This window comes from Xiphophorus maculatus, chromosome 18 (genome assembly GCF_002775205.1).
Source record: "Xiphophorus maculatus strain JP 163 A chromosome 18, X_maculatus-5.0-male, whole genome shotgun sequence".
NCBI classification, from domain to species: Eukaryota; Metazoa; Chordata; class Actinopteri; order Cyprinodontiformes; family Poeciliidae; genus Xiphophorus; species Xiphophorus maculatus.
Window position 1 is genome coordinate 11,184,182 of NC_036460.1, and position 17,098 is coordinate 11,201,279.

Genomic DNA, 17,098 nt, shown 5'->3' on the forward strand with positions numbered 1-17,098 from the left:
TGTTTCACTCTATGAATAGAAAATGCAGTTAGTTTAAGGGTGTAAACATTTATGCAACCAGGTTATTGTAGCTTTTTAATATCCCACCCTCAATTGACTTTTTGGGTTTTCTTGTTGAATTGAACAAACTGTCAAATTACATGTCAAAACAAAGCCCTCCTTTTTTAAAGCTGAAAAAAAAAACTTTTTTGAAAGCAACTGCATAAATACCTTTGCAAAGTATGTCATTTACTATTTTAACTTTATCTCTAGCACTGTCTGTTTATCTCCAATTACACTGAAGAAGCAAATCAGAGAAGTGGCTGTTGCAAATGAAAGGAGTCACAAAGACAAAATAGCTGAGTTATTCTTCCTCTTATCATAGACTTTATTGGTCAGACCCAAGGCAAAACAGCAAATCACAGTCATACAAATCATCTTGGATTTTAGTAAGTCTATAAAGTTCTTCAAAACAATCATATTGACAAAAGTGACAAAAAATTAAGTTAGTATAAAGAATATTACAGAAGCATACTGTAGATTGAGGAGCGTATAGAGAATAAAGAATCACTGATCAAGAAACGATCCAAGGCCATTCATGCCTACAGATTCACTCCAATGTTTATTTTTCTACATCAGCTCAGTAGAGTCCTTGAAGAGGATGTACAGTATCTTTCCTTGCTTTCTGTAAGTCCAAGGTGAACGCCACGATCGTCTTACTGTAACAGAGAGGGACTCACCATTCTGCCTCTGGAATCCTACACAGAGTGCAAGAAGGAAAAAAAAAAGTACTTCGCTATGATTTAAAACTTTGCCCTGAACTAACCGACATATGAGCTTCTCTCACCAAAAAGCTGAAGTACTGTCAAGATAATTCTTTCTATTGAATTTCCTGAATCAGAAGATTCCAATTAATCGCCTCCATCTGTTGATTTATGGAGCTAATTCAAGCAGCGGTCTGGTTGTTTCGATTTGCCGTGACCTTGACATTAAAAGCAGACGTGTGCGTGGCGGTAGCTCATTATGATTAAGTACACGTACCTCCGGTTGGGGCTCGTTGCGAGCGGTTGGAAGGCAGTCAGAGTAATCACCGCAATGAACCTGCAAGACCCTGACCCCAAAGCACTGAAATAAACAAAGCCTGTTGCTCTGGCAGAACAACACAGGATAGTTCAAGTACAAGATAGCAAGCAATATTCAAAGTCATTTGTTTTTGTAAAGGGTTCATTCTTTATAAAACTGGTTTTGGAGACTCGCTTATTGTTAGAGTGGATTAAAGGGATTAATTTTTCTTTGATATTAGTTGGATGTGCAAAGCTGTTAATATCCTGCTGGTATCAATGAACATTAACACCTGTCCATAAAAATGTCATCCTGTCACTGATGAGATGAAGATTCAGTTAAAATAGACCACCGGACAGTTCTGGATGAATTTGTAAGGCTTTACCAGAGGGAAAACATATATTTAACTTTGGTAGAGAGTATTTGGTAAATCTAAGCTCAGTCCTACATTAAAGTTATTTTATGACGTTTAATTTATGGCTGTCTTCTCCATCTGTGATAAGGGAAAGTTTTCCGACCCTCCCAGGGAAAGGTCCAGACTCAGGTGTGTTATCTCCAAGGTTTCTACAAAAAAAAATTCTGTAGAATCAGGCCATTTTAAGTCCTGGTTGTTTTTCAGATGTGTTTTCCTGCCCTAAGATAACCCAACCTTGAGAGCCCTCATAGCAATCCTCCTGTCACTCTGTCTCTTGTCTTGCCATATATGCAGGCACATCTGTGGGTCTAAATGTGAGGAAATTTTGCTAATTTTTTTGATGTTCCACATACCTTTGTGGAACATCAAAAGTATGTCTGTGAAGAATATGGATCAGCTGAATGTTTTGTAAAGTGCAGTGATGACTAAATTTTTACCCAGGAAGTACAAAGGGGAAAAAACTCGGGCTCCATGAAAATAAGATTCTTCTTTTCTTATTAAAACCACCAATATTTTTATTGTAACTAATTGTCCCTGCTTAACAAAAAACTTAATATAAAATTTAAAAAATAAAGTTGAAAGGGAATAACAAAATTATAATAGATCCAACTTATGATAGGGTATCACATGTTTACCTTATTAAAAGAAAGACCTTAAATTACATAAATGTTTTGGGCATAAAAAGTTTCTGTATTTTCACACTCTTCAAAAATGGTTGTTTTTCTCAGTTAAGTTTAATGAGTAACTGCACCTATGTCGGCTTTTGAGTATGTTGCTGCAAGGCAACTAACTTGTACAGTTAGTTGCAAAAGGGTACTTTTTGCAGCAAAAAGGTACTGGTTTGAATCCCAATCTACAGTTTGCATATTCTTCCTGTTCATGCATTGGTTTCTCCAGATGCTCCATTTTCTCCCACAGTCCAAAAACTTGACTATTAAGTCAATTAGTCTTAGGTAACAATCTGAAGATGGAAGTAAAACTCAACCTTAAAAAATGTAAACATATTAGACATTGTTTCTCACTTGATGCAGACTTTATTTAAACAGACTCTAAAAGCCTTGAATAATAAGCCACAGCATTCCCACCACTGTAGAATTCTAGAGAAATACAAGTTTATGAGTTGTAAATATGTTAGATTATTTTGTAATTTGTGTCTTGTTTATACAATTGTAAATGATCTGGCCCTTCCTCTGCTGTCTGATTTTATGCATACTTGCCCTTTAGAAATGATTCAATCAGTGAGAATATCATCTGGGAGAAAATGTGCATCCTATTTCATCGTACTGCTACTGGGAAATTGGCTTTTTCTGTAAAGGCAACTAATGAGTGGAAAATATTGCCCGATGATGTGAGGATCATTAGATCTCTGAGGTTTTTCGAATCTAACTTGGAAAAATAAGATAAAAGCTGCTTAAAAATGTAATCATTAACTATAACTGTGTGTGTGTGCCAGTGATCAAGTCTATACGTGTGTTTGTCTGTCGAAACTAATCTGCACTGTTGTATGTTTCTGTTTTGTTTTACTGTTTTACCTTATCCTGTAATCTGGTACAGAGCATCAGATGGTGACCACAATGTTTGAATTATTCTGAATACTGATCATAATGGCATTGCAAGAGAAACTATGCAATAGTCTGATACTGGTAAAACAATCACATAATATTTTCCTCTATCCACCTTTCTCTAAAATCCACCTGGTAAAATTTGGGTTTAATAGATTCTGGTTTAAATTACATCAGGTAAAAGGATTTAAAGCCTGATAATCATTTACGGCACTTCTGGTAGAAACTGATCCTGGGAATATCCTGTTGAGAGCAATAAAGAAACACCCCACTGTCTCAAAATTAAATGGGTTATTGTCAATATTTATCCCCATGCTGCACACATTAAGTGTTACACAGTATTCCAGTATTCCTCCCTGTGTCTGTGCTTTGTAAAAACCCCTCTTTATTTTACATAACTGAGACTTAATTAACGAAACACTCCAGAAACATGCCATTGATTGGTTAGCATGGGGTTCAGTGTTCACTGAGCCTCTTATTAAATACACAGTAAAATAAGAAGCCTTGAAAGAGTGGGAAAACCTTTTATTGGCACTGTACGGCCTTTTTTCTCTCTCTACTAAAGTGTTTTAAGTTAGAGAAATGTCCTGAAGTGATGTCATTTGGCCCATCGTTTGATCACTTAAGACTGAAGTCATAAACATAAAAAACATCTGGAGCTGTGGTGGTTCAAAGAGACCATGGTGTGCTAATGTCTGACTGACGCTACAGTTTGATTTGCCATTATCATGATGTGGCTGAATCTATTAGAAACTAACTGCAGTTGTGTTGTGTCAGTGATCGATGTCGTTAGTAAGTTTTACAAGAGAGAAAGTAAGAGCCCCATCTTGCAGAGTGAACCTGTTGACTCTAGATGAGAATAAAAACGAATCTTTTCCCTTTTTAAAGCTTATTTAGTTCCACTCGAAGATCAAGTGACTGTACTGCAATATCGGGTCAAAATGAGCAACAGAGGCACATTGAAGATCTCCTCTCAGCAGTGTGAAGCAGCAACACAAGCAAGAAATAAGTGCAGAACAAAGTCCAACAGGTGGTGCATCGTCAGCCTAGATCTGCAGAAACTGGCCTTAGCAGACCCTCACAGGGTCTGTTAATGTCTAAACTGATAGCACTCATTGGATTGGGGATTTTGATTGGGCTGGACTTAAACATGAAGCAGGCACCTAGTAGTACATGGGTGCTCTCTTGTTCACTGTAAAGTGCTCATCAGGTAAGGTTTTGTGCCCAGGGATGCGCGTTCCTGCAGCTTTTAGACGTATCCTGAATGAATTGAATGACATGGTGATGAGGGGATTCAGCCATTTGTGTGTTGAGACATGGGTGCATCTGAAAGTTGCATGACAGTATCTCTGACGGACTGGACTTGCAAGCCCTGGTCTACAGAAACCGTGTGAGCCACTCTGCTGGAAGTTAGCAGGATGACTCACCGAAATTATTTTACTGTTGTAGACAGAAAGAAACACAGAATAGAATAGTTTTGTATGCAGTTATTCACTACCGAAGCAACAATACTGCTTTGAACAAATGAAAAACGTGAAAAATGATAAATGCAAAAGCAAAAAAGACAGGAAAATGATCCCATCTCACCTGTCCTGCTTCAAAAATGATTTACTTCAAACAGCAGTATTAGTTTGTTAGTCAAAAATAAATATTTAACTTAACAAGAAAATGTTCTGCAGACTTTCTTAATCCCAGTTGAAATCTGCTGTCTTTGTTAGTCTTAATTTTTCACCAACATATAAGGAGAAATGTACTGAACATTTTTAACTCATAGGGATAACCACAAAGCATTTGTTCTTAGGGTACCCACATGGCCCTGTTCACATTTCTTACTGTAGGTGAACATTGAACATGATCTAAAAGCTGCCTTATCAGGAGCCAAAAATATACACAGCTCTCAAATAAATCCTTGCAGACTCAGGTTTATGATTTTCATTTTACATCCAAGGATAAACTTGGTGCTCCTTAAGTTTTTTCTGTGTTTAGCGAGATAGTTAACCAAAAAAACCTTTACTTTTGTGTCATTATTTTCAGTTTGTAGATAAAAAGTACTTCTGAAGAAACAGATTTTTTAAATGTAATTTCAGTGAGAGGATTCTCTACTAAAAATAATTAGATCTTTTTCAAGAACTTACTTTTCTATTTCTTGCATTTCTGCACAGAAACAACAACACAGACAGTTAAAAATGATTTTTTTACTGCTTGCTGTTACCGTTTCATCAGCATTATAATTAAGGCTTGGTCTTGTCGTTTAGCATCTAGCTTGGACGGATCCACAGGCTAAAGTTAATGGCTAATCTGAGAAGGGCCAAGATCAAAACTGATTTCTAACATCTTAAAACAAATTTAATATCTTAAACCCCTTTAGAGGTTCATGAAAATGTTATTTAATAAACCTTTAAACAGTTAAGATATTTACTTTGGATGGTTATTTACAGAGGAGCCAATGGTTATTCACACAGAAAATGGAGGTTGGAGGCTGAATGTCAACAGTGATTCTCCTGAGAGAAACATGCAATGAGAAAGGAATATGGAAAGGTTTCCAGGTCAATATAACTGCCTGATGTAAGAGGAAAGTGGTGCAAAAAGCAAAAATTTGTGCATGCTGCGTCGTAAGTATGAGTTTCGTTTTTCATCTAAATAAACAAAAAGTGAGGCCATGAAAATATCTACCTTCAAAGGTTCATAAAACAGTGTTTGTGTAAATCACTATGATGTTTTTAAAACTTTAGCAGTTTTAAGCCGGCCCTTCTTGGACTAGCCGTTAGCTTCATTCACTAGCAGAAAGTTATATGCTAACAGAACCTTTAAGCTTACAAAACACAAGAGGTACTGGCTACAAATGAAATATTTCTCTCTAGGTTCTCGTTTTCTCTGATGTTTCAGTTAAAGTTTAGAAATACCAGATTCAAAGCTTATGTTTAAAGCTGTACAAAAACTTTCTGTTCAGGCTTCACAGTTCACTTTGTAGCACAGACTTCCTGACTCCCACGTGTTCATTGATCTTCCCTTTATAGTCTGTTTGAAAACGAATAAATGCGATACATTTGTTTCTCACCAAGTATTATGTATTTTTGTCCCTTTAGTGTTTTGTATCTTTGCAGCTTGGATCGCTGCATAACCCACTCTTTGATAAGATTTTCAGCATGTTTTGTACCGACTATTTGTCAATTAATACTCACTAAAGAATGTTTCCTATTGGCTTTAACAACTGATGGAAGTTATTCTCCATTCTTGTCATCTAATATAAGGAGACACAATCTACTGGAGGATGTTGGACAGATATTAGCTTTGCCTTTTAGAAGACAGGTCATGATTGCCAAATGTTTCTAAACATGCATTTGCTCTAACATTAACTAGTTTCGTTGCAGCTGCTAGGGGAATCCTTCGAAAATGGAAAAGTGAAGGTGGACCTGATAAAAACTGAGTTTGCATCTTTTGAATTGTTGACTGCCAAATGTCATGATTGATAGGTCTCATACATGCCAGACTGTATTTTTGTTTTTAATAAACAAGGTTTAGTCTTTATGGGATGCAAATGTATTCATATTTTGTTATGAAAGGTGTGTACATGCTGTTTTGTTTAGACTGTGATGTTAGTTGTATCTTATGTTGTTTCTTTCAAAAGCTCTTTAAAAATCAACAAACATTTCAATAATAAAATAGGAAGATTGCTTGGAGTTATTGTAGATGGCTTGGGGGTCATAATTTGTCCTATTTGATAAGAGTCAAAAGCCTTAAATAGAGTGAAATACAGTTTTCAGATAATAATATAGAACCGGATTAAATTATATTCACCATTTGAGCATTTCTGGAACCACTGATTCCAATTATTGAGCAATGGAAAACAAACTCCTACATCATGGTTTAGTACATGGATACGAAGTACGAAGGGACGAAATGGTGATGCGTATGTACCAAATGTTTGTGTGAATTTTAAAAGAGGCAAACTAACTTTTTAAGTCAAACCGGAAAGATGACTTCCTTACATGATTACCTGGTTGTTCAGCTCCACCTGTGAACAAGGCAACACCTGACTTTCTACATATTTACTGCATTTGGATGAAGCTACGTTTTAATTCTCATATATTTCTCTACATGTCTAGGTCTGTCTCTTTGCAACAATACAACTTGTTCCCTTATAAAATATCTAATAGACTAGTTTAGCTCACAAATATTGCTGCTCCAGACTCCAATAATACTAAATATGAGCTCTTGGTTGTCAGAACCTCAGAACTAAGCTACACGGTATCTCCTCAAACATCTTATATATATTTTGATATTTATAGTACAACCAAAAATACAGTTGATCTGTTAAAGTTCTGCATGATGTTACGCGAGGAGGGAAAGCACAGCTGGGTGAAAGCTACATACTGCTACCTGAGTGCAACCATAGGGGTGGTGGGGGCTATATATAAACACAGCGCTGTAAGCATGTGACGCATGCTCGAGTACTGAACCATGGAGTAAAAGCATGACCTAGATTATGAGGAAAAATACTTCTAAATGTTTCATGTTTAGAGACGTGGTCGGTCCTAGCACATCTATCCTCTGTACACATTCAGTCTAAAATAGCAAGTTTTCTTTTTTAACTTCTTCATGGCGACTGGTTTGCTCTCCGCCTGTGAAACACTGCGCACCTGTTTGGTTCGACTGCAGCAGCAGATTTACACCGATGGCTTAACTTTTGATTTCTGCTCGTCTTCTGATCCTGCCAGTGCTGGTTGTGGGAGGGAAAAGTTCTCCAGCTTGGTTTCATCTCATTTTGAACCAGCAAACAGAGGTGCTACAGGCACATGTAGGTATTAGCACAATTAAAACAAGGAAGGACCTGATTAAAGATCAACATTCTGCATTGAGCCTCATCAGTCTATTCTGTGCATCCTCAGGCGTATCAGATCGGTTGGTCATAAATCATCAGCGGGGGCTTGTTCATGAGGACCGCATGCAACGCTGCAGCCTGTACTCCCATTGCCTCTGTCCACACAGGACGGGACACAAGAAGGAAAACGCAAGCAAATCTGGGAGCAACACTCAGGTTAAATGTTCTGATTGGTCCGTCATGTCCTCCTCCTCCACTCTCATTGGCTCAACTACAGCAAAGGAGTGTTGAGACTGGCTGGAGAAGGACAGGCGGGATGAACGGCTCTGTGTGTCGTCCTCGTCCTCCGCCATCACCGCCCTCCTCCCGGGTCTTATGTCTCTCCTCTGGTCCTCCTTCTCTTTTTCCTTCTCCTTCTCTTCCTCCTCTCGCCAAGCTCTCCTGCTCCTCACTGTCGCTCTCCGCTGCTCCCCCAGTGTCCACATGCTGTCCTCCTCGTCGTCTTTGCCCTGAATCTCCCTGTCGAAGTCCAACAGCTCTTCCATCATCTCCTCAATCTCCGTCTCTCCGTCCATCTCCTCCTCCACCTCCGATCGGAGCTCGCCCATGCTCTCAGTCAGGTTGGTATCATCCGTCTCTTCCTCCTCTCCGAGACCCCTTGGCCTTTCGGGAGGGTCGCTGGCCTGACTCTCGCCAAACTCCAGGATGGTGGGCAGGTTGCCCTGCTTGGGGCAGCGCTTCCTCAGGCTGACCAGGAAGGGCTGAGGCAAGGAGAAGATGTCCACGTTGTTCCCCAAATCAATCCATGTCACACTTGGAAAACTGCTTGGATCCTGAAATGGAAAATAATCACATTAAAAAGAGATGTTTATCTCCATTATTTTTTATTTTTGAGAATCCACATTAGCTGCATTAGGTTTAAATACTCTAGTCTTTTAAAAGACCTGAAAAAATTAATTTTACTACACCTATTATGACTGCTGATAGTGAAAATAGGGAAGAGCCAAAATAAAAACGGCAACATGGAATGGTGAAGATTTACTTAAACTTAAAGACTTGACATGGACATAAGTGTTCATCAAACTACAGACATGAAATGCATAAGAATCCCAAGACAAAGGAATGAGTAGAAATTTCAATACTATGTGAGACAGGTGAGGCAGATAACTGATCAGGTAACACAGGTCAAACACATGAGCTAAATTAACAAGACGAAAGCTGACCTCAGGGAAGCAGACTAGAGAGAGACTACAGGAAATAAAACCTTTCATGTAAAGGATGATAGAACCTTCTCAGCATAAATGAAACTAAAGAAAATCAAAACATGGAAACTGGAACATAGCAGGACTGAAGCACAGGGACAATAATAATCAAGACTAGAACAGAACCAAGACAAGAGAGACTAGGATAACAATGAACAGAGACGAGACCAGCATGGGAATTAGATTAGCAAGAAACTACATAACCTAAACAAAACTTTAATTTAAATAAAACATAACACAAATGGGAAATAACCTAGAGAAACAAAACATGACACCAGGACGACTATAAAGCTTAACCCACAGATAAATAAGCGAAGACTATGAATAACATAAGCCCTATGACAAAAACACCAATCCCCCAGACATCACAACAACACCTGGTTATTATCAATGGTATAAAAAAATAAGACAATCCTTTTTGACCTTCAGGGCATCAGTGAGCTCCTTCAGAATAGCTCTGGTCAGTCTGTTTCCGTTCAGAGCCAGGGTCTCCAGGTGCGGCAGAGCAGCCAGCGTGGGGAGGAGCTGGAGGAAAGCCTCGTCAGTCAGCTCGGTGAAGCCCAGCTCCAAGCTGACCACGTTGGACGCGTGACGCTGCAGGTGTGCAGACAGACGCTCCATGTCGCGAGTCGTTAGAGGGATGCCAGACAGATCCAGGGCGCCACTGGACAACGGGGCTGACAGCACCACCTTTAGGCTGGAGACACAAGAATGAAAAACATCTAAGACGGTCTGGATCAGATCCTTTTAGCGATCACTCAAACTGTTCATAATTTTTCACTATTATAAAGTCACACCTTTTGCAATTAGAGCATTAATTACCATCACTGGTTTTATAAGACTAAAAATTGCACTATTTTCACAATACATTCTGCACATAATAATCATTAGTAGGTCACCACTTGAACTATATAATAATTATATGCATATTTTTCAAGTCCAAAATGTAGCAAGTAATTTGTATTTGCGCAATAAGGAGGTCAAACCCATATAAACTGTGCATAATTATTTGGCAGCTTCTTGTTCTCAGACAAAAATGAGCTGAAAATCAGATTAAGCTGACTGAAAAATATCTGTCTGGCTCTGACTGGTTGTTTTTGTATTTCTGCAGATGGCAGTAGGACAACAGGGAGAGGGCAGAGTCTGATTTTTTTTCACAGATTATCTGTATTGGGTTATACTGTCATATAGTTACTTTTAACAAATGTAAAAAAAATGTTTATAAAAATGACATACTGCATATTTAAAGTGTAGGAAATAAGAAAATAAAACTGTTAAAAAACAATAAATGTTTGTCTGTTGGGGTTGTTTGTCTCGAATGCTGTTTGAAAATATGTTGGAGTCAAAAATAAATGTTGGTGTCTGTATCTGGCAGCGAATTAACATTTGGGTTCTGACACATAAAGGGAAAAAATTACTTTAGACGACATATTGAGAAACAACTAGCCATCTTGTGGACTGCAGGGCTGAACTGTTATCACCAGTTAGCAGCTGAATACGTTTTATCTGTTCGTGAGCCAGAGGGACTTTAGGAGAATCTAGGACACAGCAGCCCAAAGCAAAAAGAGAGGTCAAATTTAGCTTCCCAAAAGGGTTTTGTTCCCTTTGTCTGGTCACAGAGACAGTCCCTTGCGATTGAATTATATTTTAGATTTGATTTTAAGATACCGGTTTCTGATTGGTTAGGTCAAAGCACAGGGATGTGATGCACTTTTGGGTTTCTTCATATTTTTACTGCATCTCTTTAACATTCCATGTCGGTCAAGTAAGGACATCTTCTGAGGATCAAACATTTGTTATCCATTCTTCTTCTGTATTTGTTATACACTGTGGCTGCCACTAATTACCCACTGAAATGTAAAGATTCAGAGATTTTCAGAATGTTTCGGTTTCAGTCTGAACTCCTGTTAGTATTTAAACCAGGAAATAAAAAGATTATATTGCGTTCTGAACTGACACTGATTGAACAAGCAACAAGTGGACACGTCTGACTGAACCTCATCTTATTTCTTTTGCATCATTTCTGTGTTTCCAGCTAAGGACATTCGTCTCGGTCGGGATCAGAAGGATTCTCTCAGGCAGAACTTTACAATCTGGGGTCTCGGGGGACTTAAACCATGAATCTCATTAAACTGCAGTTTCCTTCTGCTGTTTCCTACATCTCCAACAAGCCTCTATCGTAAGAGGCTTCTAGTCAAAGCAAAAGTATTAAAAAAGTGAAAATGAATCTGTTTTTGTCCAAGCAAAATAAAAATACACCAGTGCCCATGTAATAGGGTTTTGTTTTAACAACATTATAAATATGACGATTCTCAAAATGCGTTTGTTTATTCTTTGAATTCATTTTATTTAGTCAACATGTTGTTTCTGCAGACATTTATTTGTGTTTTAAGTTCAGTTATGCTGTGCTTAACAGTTGGTAGTTTCCATAGCAACCGGTAACTGACAGCTCCTCCCCCTTTTTGTGTTGCCATCTGTAACTGTGATATGTATAATCAGCTTTGTGTTTTCTTTACATTATATTTTAAAATATATTTTGGACAAATGTAAGAATGTACAGTGTTTCATGAGTAATTTTGCTATGTTTGGTATATATTTTAACTATTATTAATGTAGTCCATTTAACTATTTTACAAATGTTAACTGCTGATAACTGTTATCAACTGTTCGCTGGGAGGTATTGCTTTGTAGTTTGTTTAGGGTTATTTATTATATTTTATTTAATGTATAAGGGGAGAAGCTGCTGGACTGATGTTAACCACCAACTTGATTTCCTCTTTTCTCAGAATAAATACGGTGAACCTGCTGTAGGCATGTTGCTGCTGTAGACAAACTGGCGTGACTCATGTGATGCGAAAGAACTTTATTTTAAAATGTGAGTTTTTCGAAATTGCTGTGTTTCCACAGAGGAAATTTTTGTATGGTCAATGGAAACGCACCTCTTGTTCTGCTGAATCAGGATGGGGTTCACAACTGTAGAGCCTCAGTGCATTTTTTTTTCATAATTAAGGACCAACTGTCTGTCCAGTAAATACATTTTAAAGAACATCTCCAAGCGGTCAAATACCTAGGAGAAGAATTAATCATAAAGTATGTCAGTTTCACCATTAGGTTAAAGCATTCAGCATGCTGAGGTGAGCAAAGAATCTATAATAGAGAAACTTGAGATTAGGCAATGTTGTTAGTAATCAAAACTAATATTTTAACTATAATGATGCACCTGGGGAGATTAGGGAGGCACAATATATCTGCAATAACATCAGTATCGGGTCGATATTAGTCATTTTTTAATATATTGGTATCCATTTGATGAATAAAACTGGACTGATATTAACAACAATTAATATTTATTTCCAGCTGGCTGCAATTTGTTTCTTTGGTCATGTGACAGTTATTGTGATGTAGTGTTTTTTTGTTTTTTTTGAAGTGTTGAAAGGGTAGTGAAGTGTTGCATCTGTAAATATTGGTTATCAGGCATTACTGCAATATCAACATCGGAATCGATATTGGTCAAAATCCCTAGTGGAGATAGATAGTAGGATGATTCCAGGAGGTTATTCTCTTCAGAAATCATGTCTTTCTACGCCACTGAAATGGAAAGCAGATATGCTAGGGTGTAATGGGAGTGTAAGGGAAAAAACATGTAAGTATATGTAATAGGTAATGAAGTGCTTTAAAAAAACAAAAACACCTTGAGGGAGATGATGCTGCCCCTGACAGTCTGGGCAAGTGATCTCCAACTACTTCCCACAGCAGCCCTGGAGGGACGCGCACCAACCCCAGTCCAAGCAGACCATTTCCTCCTCCACGCTAAGTGAAAGTGTGCTAATTAGTTGACACAGCTGGTGCGGTGATGCCCTCGGCTCTCTGTTACTCCAAGATTGAAAACACTGATCTAATCGTTCCAGTCCATAATACCACCTCCCATGTTCAGCAGCCCCTCCTCTTCCACTCTGAGTTCACAAGACCACCAGAAAGTAAAATTACACACACTTAAACCCAAAGGCAATCTTTTAAGCGCTGCATGCAGTCTGATGTGCTATCAGCATGGAGGGATTTTTCTCCTATGGCTTCATGGTTTGCTTTCCCATGGTTTAGAGCCCCATAGCCTGCATGTCACAGCTCATACAGCTTCCAGAGGTGCTCTCTTCTCATCGATTTGAAGCAATAAACAAGAGCAGACATGAGTCGCAGAGTGGAAATAAAAAACAGATGAGAAGCTAAAGGAAGTCATGGTGTATTTGGCTTCAGACCAGAATCCCACGCCATGGAATGTGACACACTCCTCCCAGCTTCAAACCAGGGTCATCCGCCCTCTGTCTCAACAACACCCGGCGATACAGTGGAAGGGAGGATGATTCTCCACTACGAATCTCATTCTGGCTTCATTCCTGGAAAATAAAAGTATAGATTAAATTTGCAGTATGTAACTTTTATAATAATAAAAAAGTTTTTTACATATTTGTTAAAACCGTCACCATGGTGTGACAGTTTGTTATTAGACGGATCATCTGTGAAATGATCAATCTCCTCCACCTCCTTCCTGAGCTATCAATGCCATTTGAAGAAATGCACCGCTCCCGACAATAAACAACCAATCAGAGCCAGGAGGCGGGTCTTAGTGCTGTCAATGAATCTCTTGTACTTGCTGCTCAATGGGCTAATGGTGGAGAAACAACTCATCGTTCTGGGAAAACCGTTTATCTGCCATCATCAGCATAGCAGAGAGCAAAGGGGCAAGGGAGAGTAGACCAGCGCCACACAGAGGATGACTGACAACTCTAAGACCCGCTAAGACCCGCCTCCTTGCTCCGATTGGTTGTTAGCACCAGAAGCGCTGGGAGAAAGCAGAGGAGCTTGACTTTTTCACTGATTATCCATCTCATACCATACAAGTCATGACATAGTGACAGTATCAACAAATATGTAAGAAAAAAAAAAAAATTTATGAAAGTTGCATGCTGCAGTTTTAAGTAATGGTGAGGCTCGATTAAAATTTTTAATCAAGTTGATTGCATGGGGTGTAATTAATCATAATTAATTCAAATTTTAATTTAAACTCTTATGTTGACAAAATAAGCAGCATTTTTAATTCATGGCCTCTTTTTGATGCTAAATTATTAAATGAATAGACATATAAGCTCTACAACAGAGATAATGTTGGCATTAGTGTTGGGGACATCTGTGCTGCTGTAACATGTTTTGCATTGAAATGGTATTTTAGAGTTTAATAGCGCCGGGGATAGGTTGCCTCCTTTTAGCACAACTTGCACTCAACATTAGTTCTTTTTTAACAGTCTCATCAGACTGTTTTTTGAAGCAAAAATTAACTGAACAACACCCAACTGGACTTATTTAACTGAAGTCAAGCTAGCTCAGTTGGAAAAAACTCAAGTTATCTCAGTGGCACTACCGTTCAGTATCTGTGTATGTGCATAACGTCAGTCTGTTGTTGCTTTTCTGTTGTTCTGGTATAATGAGGAATCTAAAATAAATGACCAGAAATCTGTTAGAAACCTGGCAGAATCAGAGCAACATCTTGGACCCTGTGCAGCTCTGATTATTACAGTGACATTATAATAACTTGTGACTCAGCAGCTACTCCTCCTCTTGTCCCCACACTACGGAAACAGTTAGGTAACAAGCCGGATGTCATTACTAACATTTCATACTGTTCTTGGAATATACTTTTGAAATGGTTCATCTTAAGTTCACCACCAATAAGAAAAAATCTGTAACATTTTCTCCTAAAGTATGATGAAGCATAGTGTATTTCCACAGCAATTCCTAATATACAATTGTTTTGATCACTTCTCAACGGCCTGGAACTGCCCACTTGTTTCCTGAAAAAGACTCATAAACAAATTCATGCCTGACGTATTTCAATAAAGCTGTGGAGGCAGAATATGCATTTATGATGTTAGGATATTGCTTTATCTGAAGTTTACACCATCTACACACCTCTTTAACTTGTTTTCTCAATTAACTGTGTGTTTTTGTTACCTGGGAGGACACAGGAAGGTGAGGGAGGCGGAAGAAATTATCTTTAAACTTCCGTACAATAAGATTCACAAAGATAGCGTAGAGGCTATGTACAAGTAAGGTTTGTGTACATTTCCACGTCAAGAGACGTCACCGACTGCAATGTAATTACCTTGTTCAGCTTTATCAAATCATTTACCATCAGGAACTACTTCTATGCACAGTCTGACTTAATCCAATCATTGCAGCATGTCATTAAACTGATTAGGTCAATTTCAACCAGAGGCAAAGTGAAAGATGAATCTGATGCTTAAGTTTTTTGGTTATCTGGGTGAGAATACTCCAACAATATTCTTCACTGTTGCTTTGTTTGAACCTTCATATTGCCTAAATCAGAAACTGATGCTGCCTCATTGATTTCATCCTTCATTCTTACATCTTCATTTAAGGTACCAGGACAAGATATTTCATTCACATTCAAACATATTTTTTTCTGTATAGTTAACAAAGGTAGCATGCTACTTTTCTTGCAGAATGTTCATTTTTTACACGTTATTGTCTGATTTTGGATTTAAAGAAATAGTCTTTAGAGATTTGAGATATTAGTTTATGAGATTTCTGTGACATCTGAGCTGTTTATGGTAATCTGAGAATTATTACTCAGCATTTTCTGACTCAAACACTTACATGTCAATGTTTATGCAGTTTTTGTTTATTTTGTGCATATAGATAAGTATTTATGTATGTATTTATATTAAATAAAAACCTTGATTACTGGCCTACAAAGTAATCAGGCTCTGCTTTGGTTTCTAGGTGATGGGCTGGGCTCTGCTTTGGTTGCTAGGTAACGGGGCAGTGCCTACCGATTATGATGTCCAGGAGAAGTGAATGTTGCAAATCAATGACTCTCGAACTAATAAGTGCTGAATTTTCTTAGAAACCTTTTAAGCTACCTTGAATAATTAATCGAGTTTAATGCACTGCTGCTCTGTTTATGTCTGATTAAATTGAAATGATTGTTTTCTAAAGTGCCGTGAGACGACATCTGTTGTCTCACGGCATATAAATAAAACTGAATTGAATTTAACTTAATTTTTGAAAATGCTTGTTCTTTCAGGCACAAAAAAACATGAACTTAATGCCAAAAAATGTCTGTGTTACTTTTTAAAGTGTTGTGTATTTTCCAAGTTTTCTTCAATTGTTATAAAATTGCTATACATATCAAATATGACTTAAAAGAAATTCAATATTGCAATATAAAGCCTTGATATTAGTACTTTGTCTCTTTAAAACTCCTGAAAGAATCCAGGTATGTTTTAGATGAGGCAATAAAAATATGACATGATGTAAAGCTAAAAAGAGGCTTTACATCATAATAAAGCCTGATATCATAATAGACACCAGGTGTCCAAACCCAAATGGAAATACAAACACATACAAAAAGTGATTTTTCCCTATAGGAAAATTCCATTGAAATACAAAACTTTCTTTTATTATCAAATCCATATTTGGAAAAGAGCCACTTCACAAATGTCTGTTGTTGACATTGAAGTTTGTGGTTGCAGCATGTCAAATTGAGAAAAATTTCAAGGGGAGTGAATACTTTTTCAAACCATTGTGACCATTCGCTTGACTGGAGAGACACCCAGTGAGCTAGCTTTGAGGTTTGTATAATCCCATATTCTAGTTAAGAACTGATTACTTTATCTTCCCCAAGCAGCTGCGTTTGAGTTGTTATCGCATCCTGACAAACAGGACTCCATGTGTTTGTCCACAGCAAAACCTCAGATGTTATATTCCAACATCTCGATAGAAAGAAGAAAACTGACCAGAACACTTTGCTTTCTTTCATTCATTCCTTGGATGGTGGATTTTTTTTCTGAGAGCAAGAGATGTACAAAGTGTCCTTTTGTGCATCTGCCAGCAGTGGGTCTCAGTGGGTAAGCCCATTATTCACACAGCTTCCAGGGGTCACTGGGAATAAATATGAGTCACAGACAGATGACAGAGCTGC

General features: G+C 38.0%; 1 protein-coding gene across 1 annotated transcript in view; it reads right to left on the reverse strand.

Annotated features, from left to right (window-relative positions):
* Nucleotides 1-349: 349 nt before the first annotated feature.
* Nucleotides 350-17,098, reverse strand: part of lrrc75a (leucine rich repeat containing 75A) — a 47,499-nt gene continuing 30,750 nt past the window's right edge. Inside the window, exons 4-5 of the mRNA XM_005804549.2 lie at nt 9,526-9,799; nt 350-8,673 (exon numbers count right to left, since the gene is read on the reverse strand). Of these exons, the coding sequence (XP_005804606.1) occupies nt 8,053-8,673; nt 9,526-9,799 (895 nt within the window). The 3' untranslated portion in view covers nt 350-8,052. The remainder of the gene's footprint in view (nt 8,674-9,525; nt 9,800-17,098) is intronic.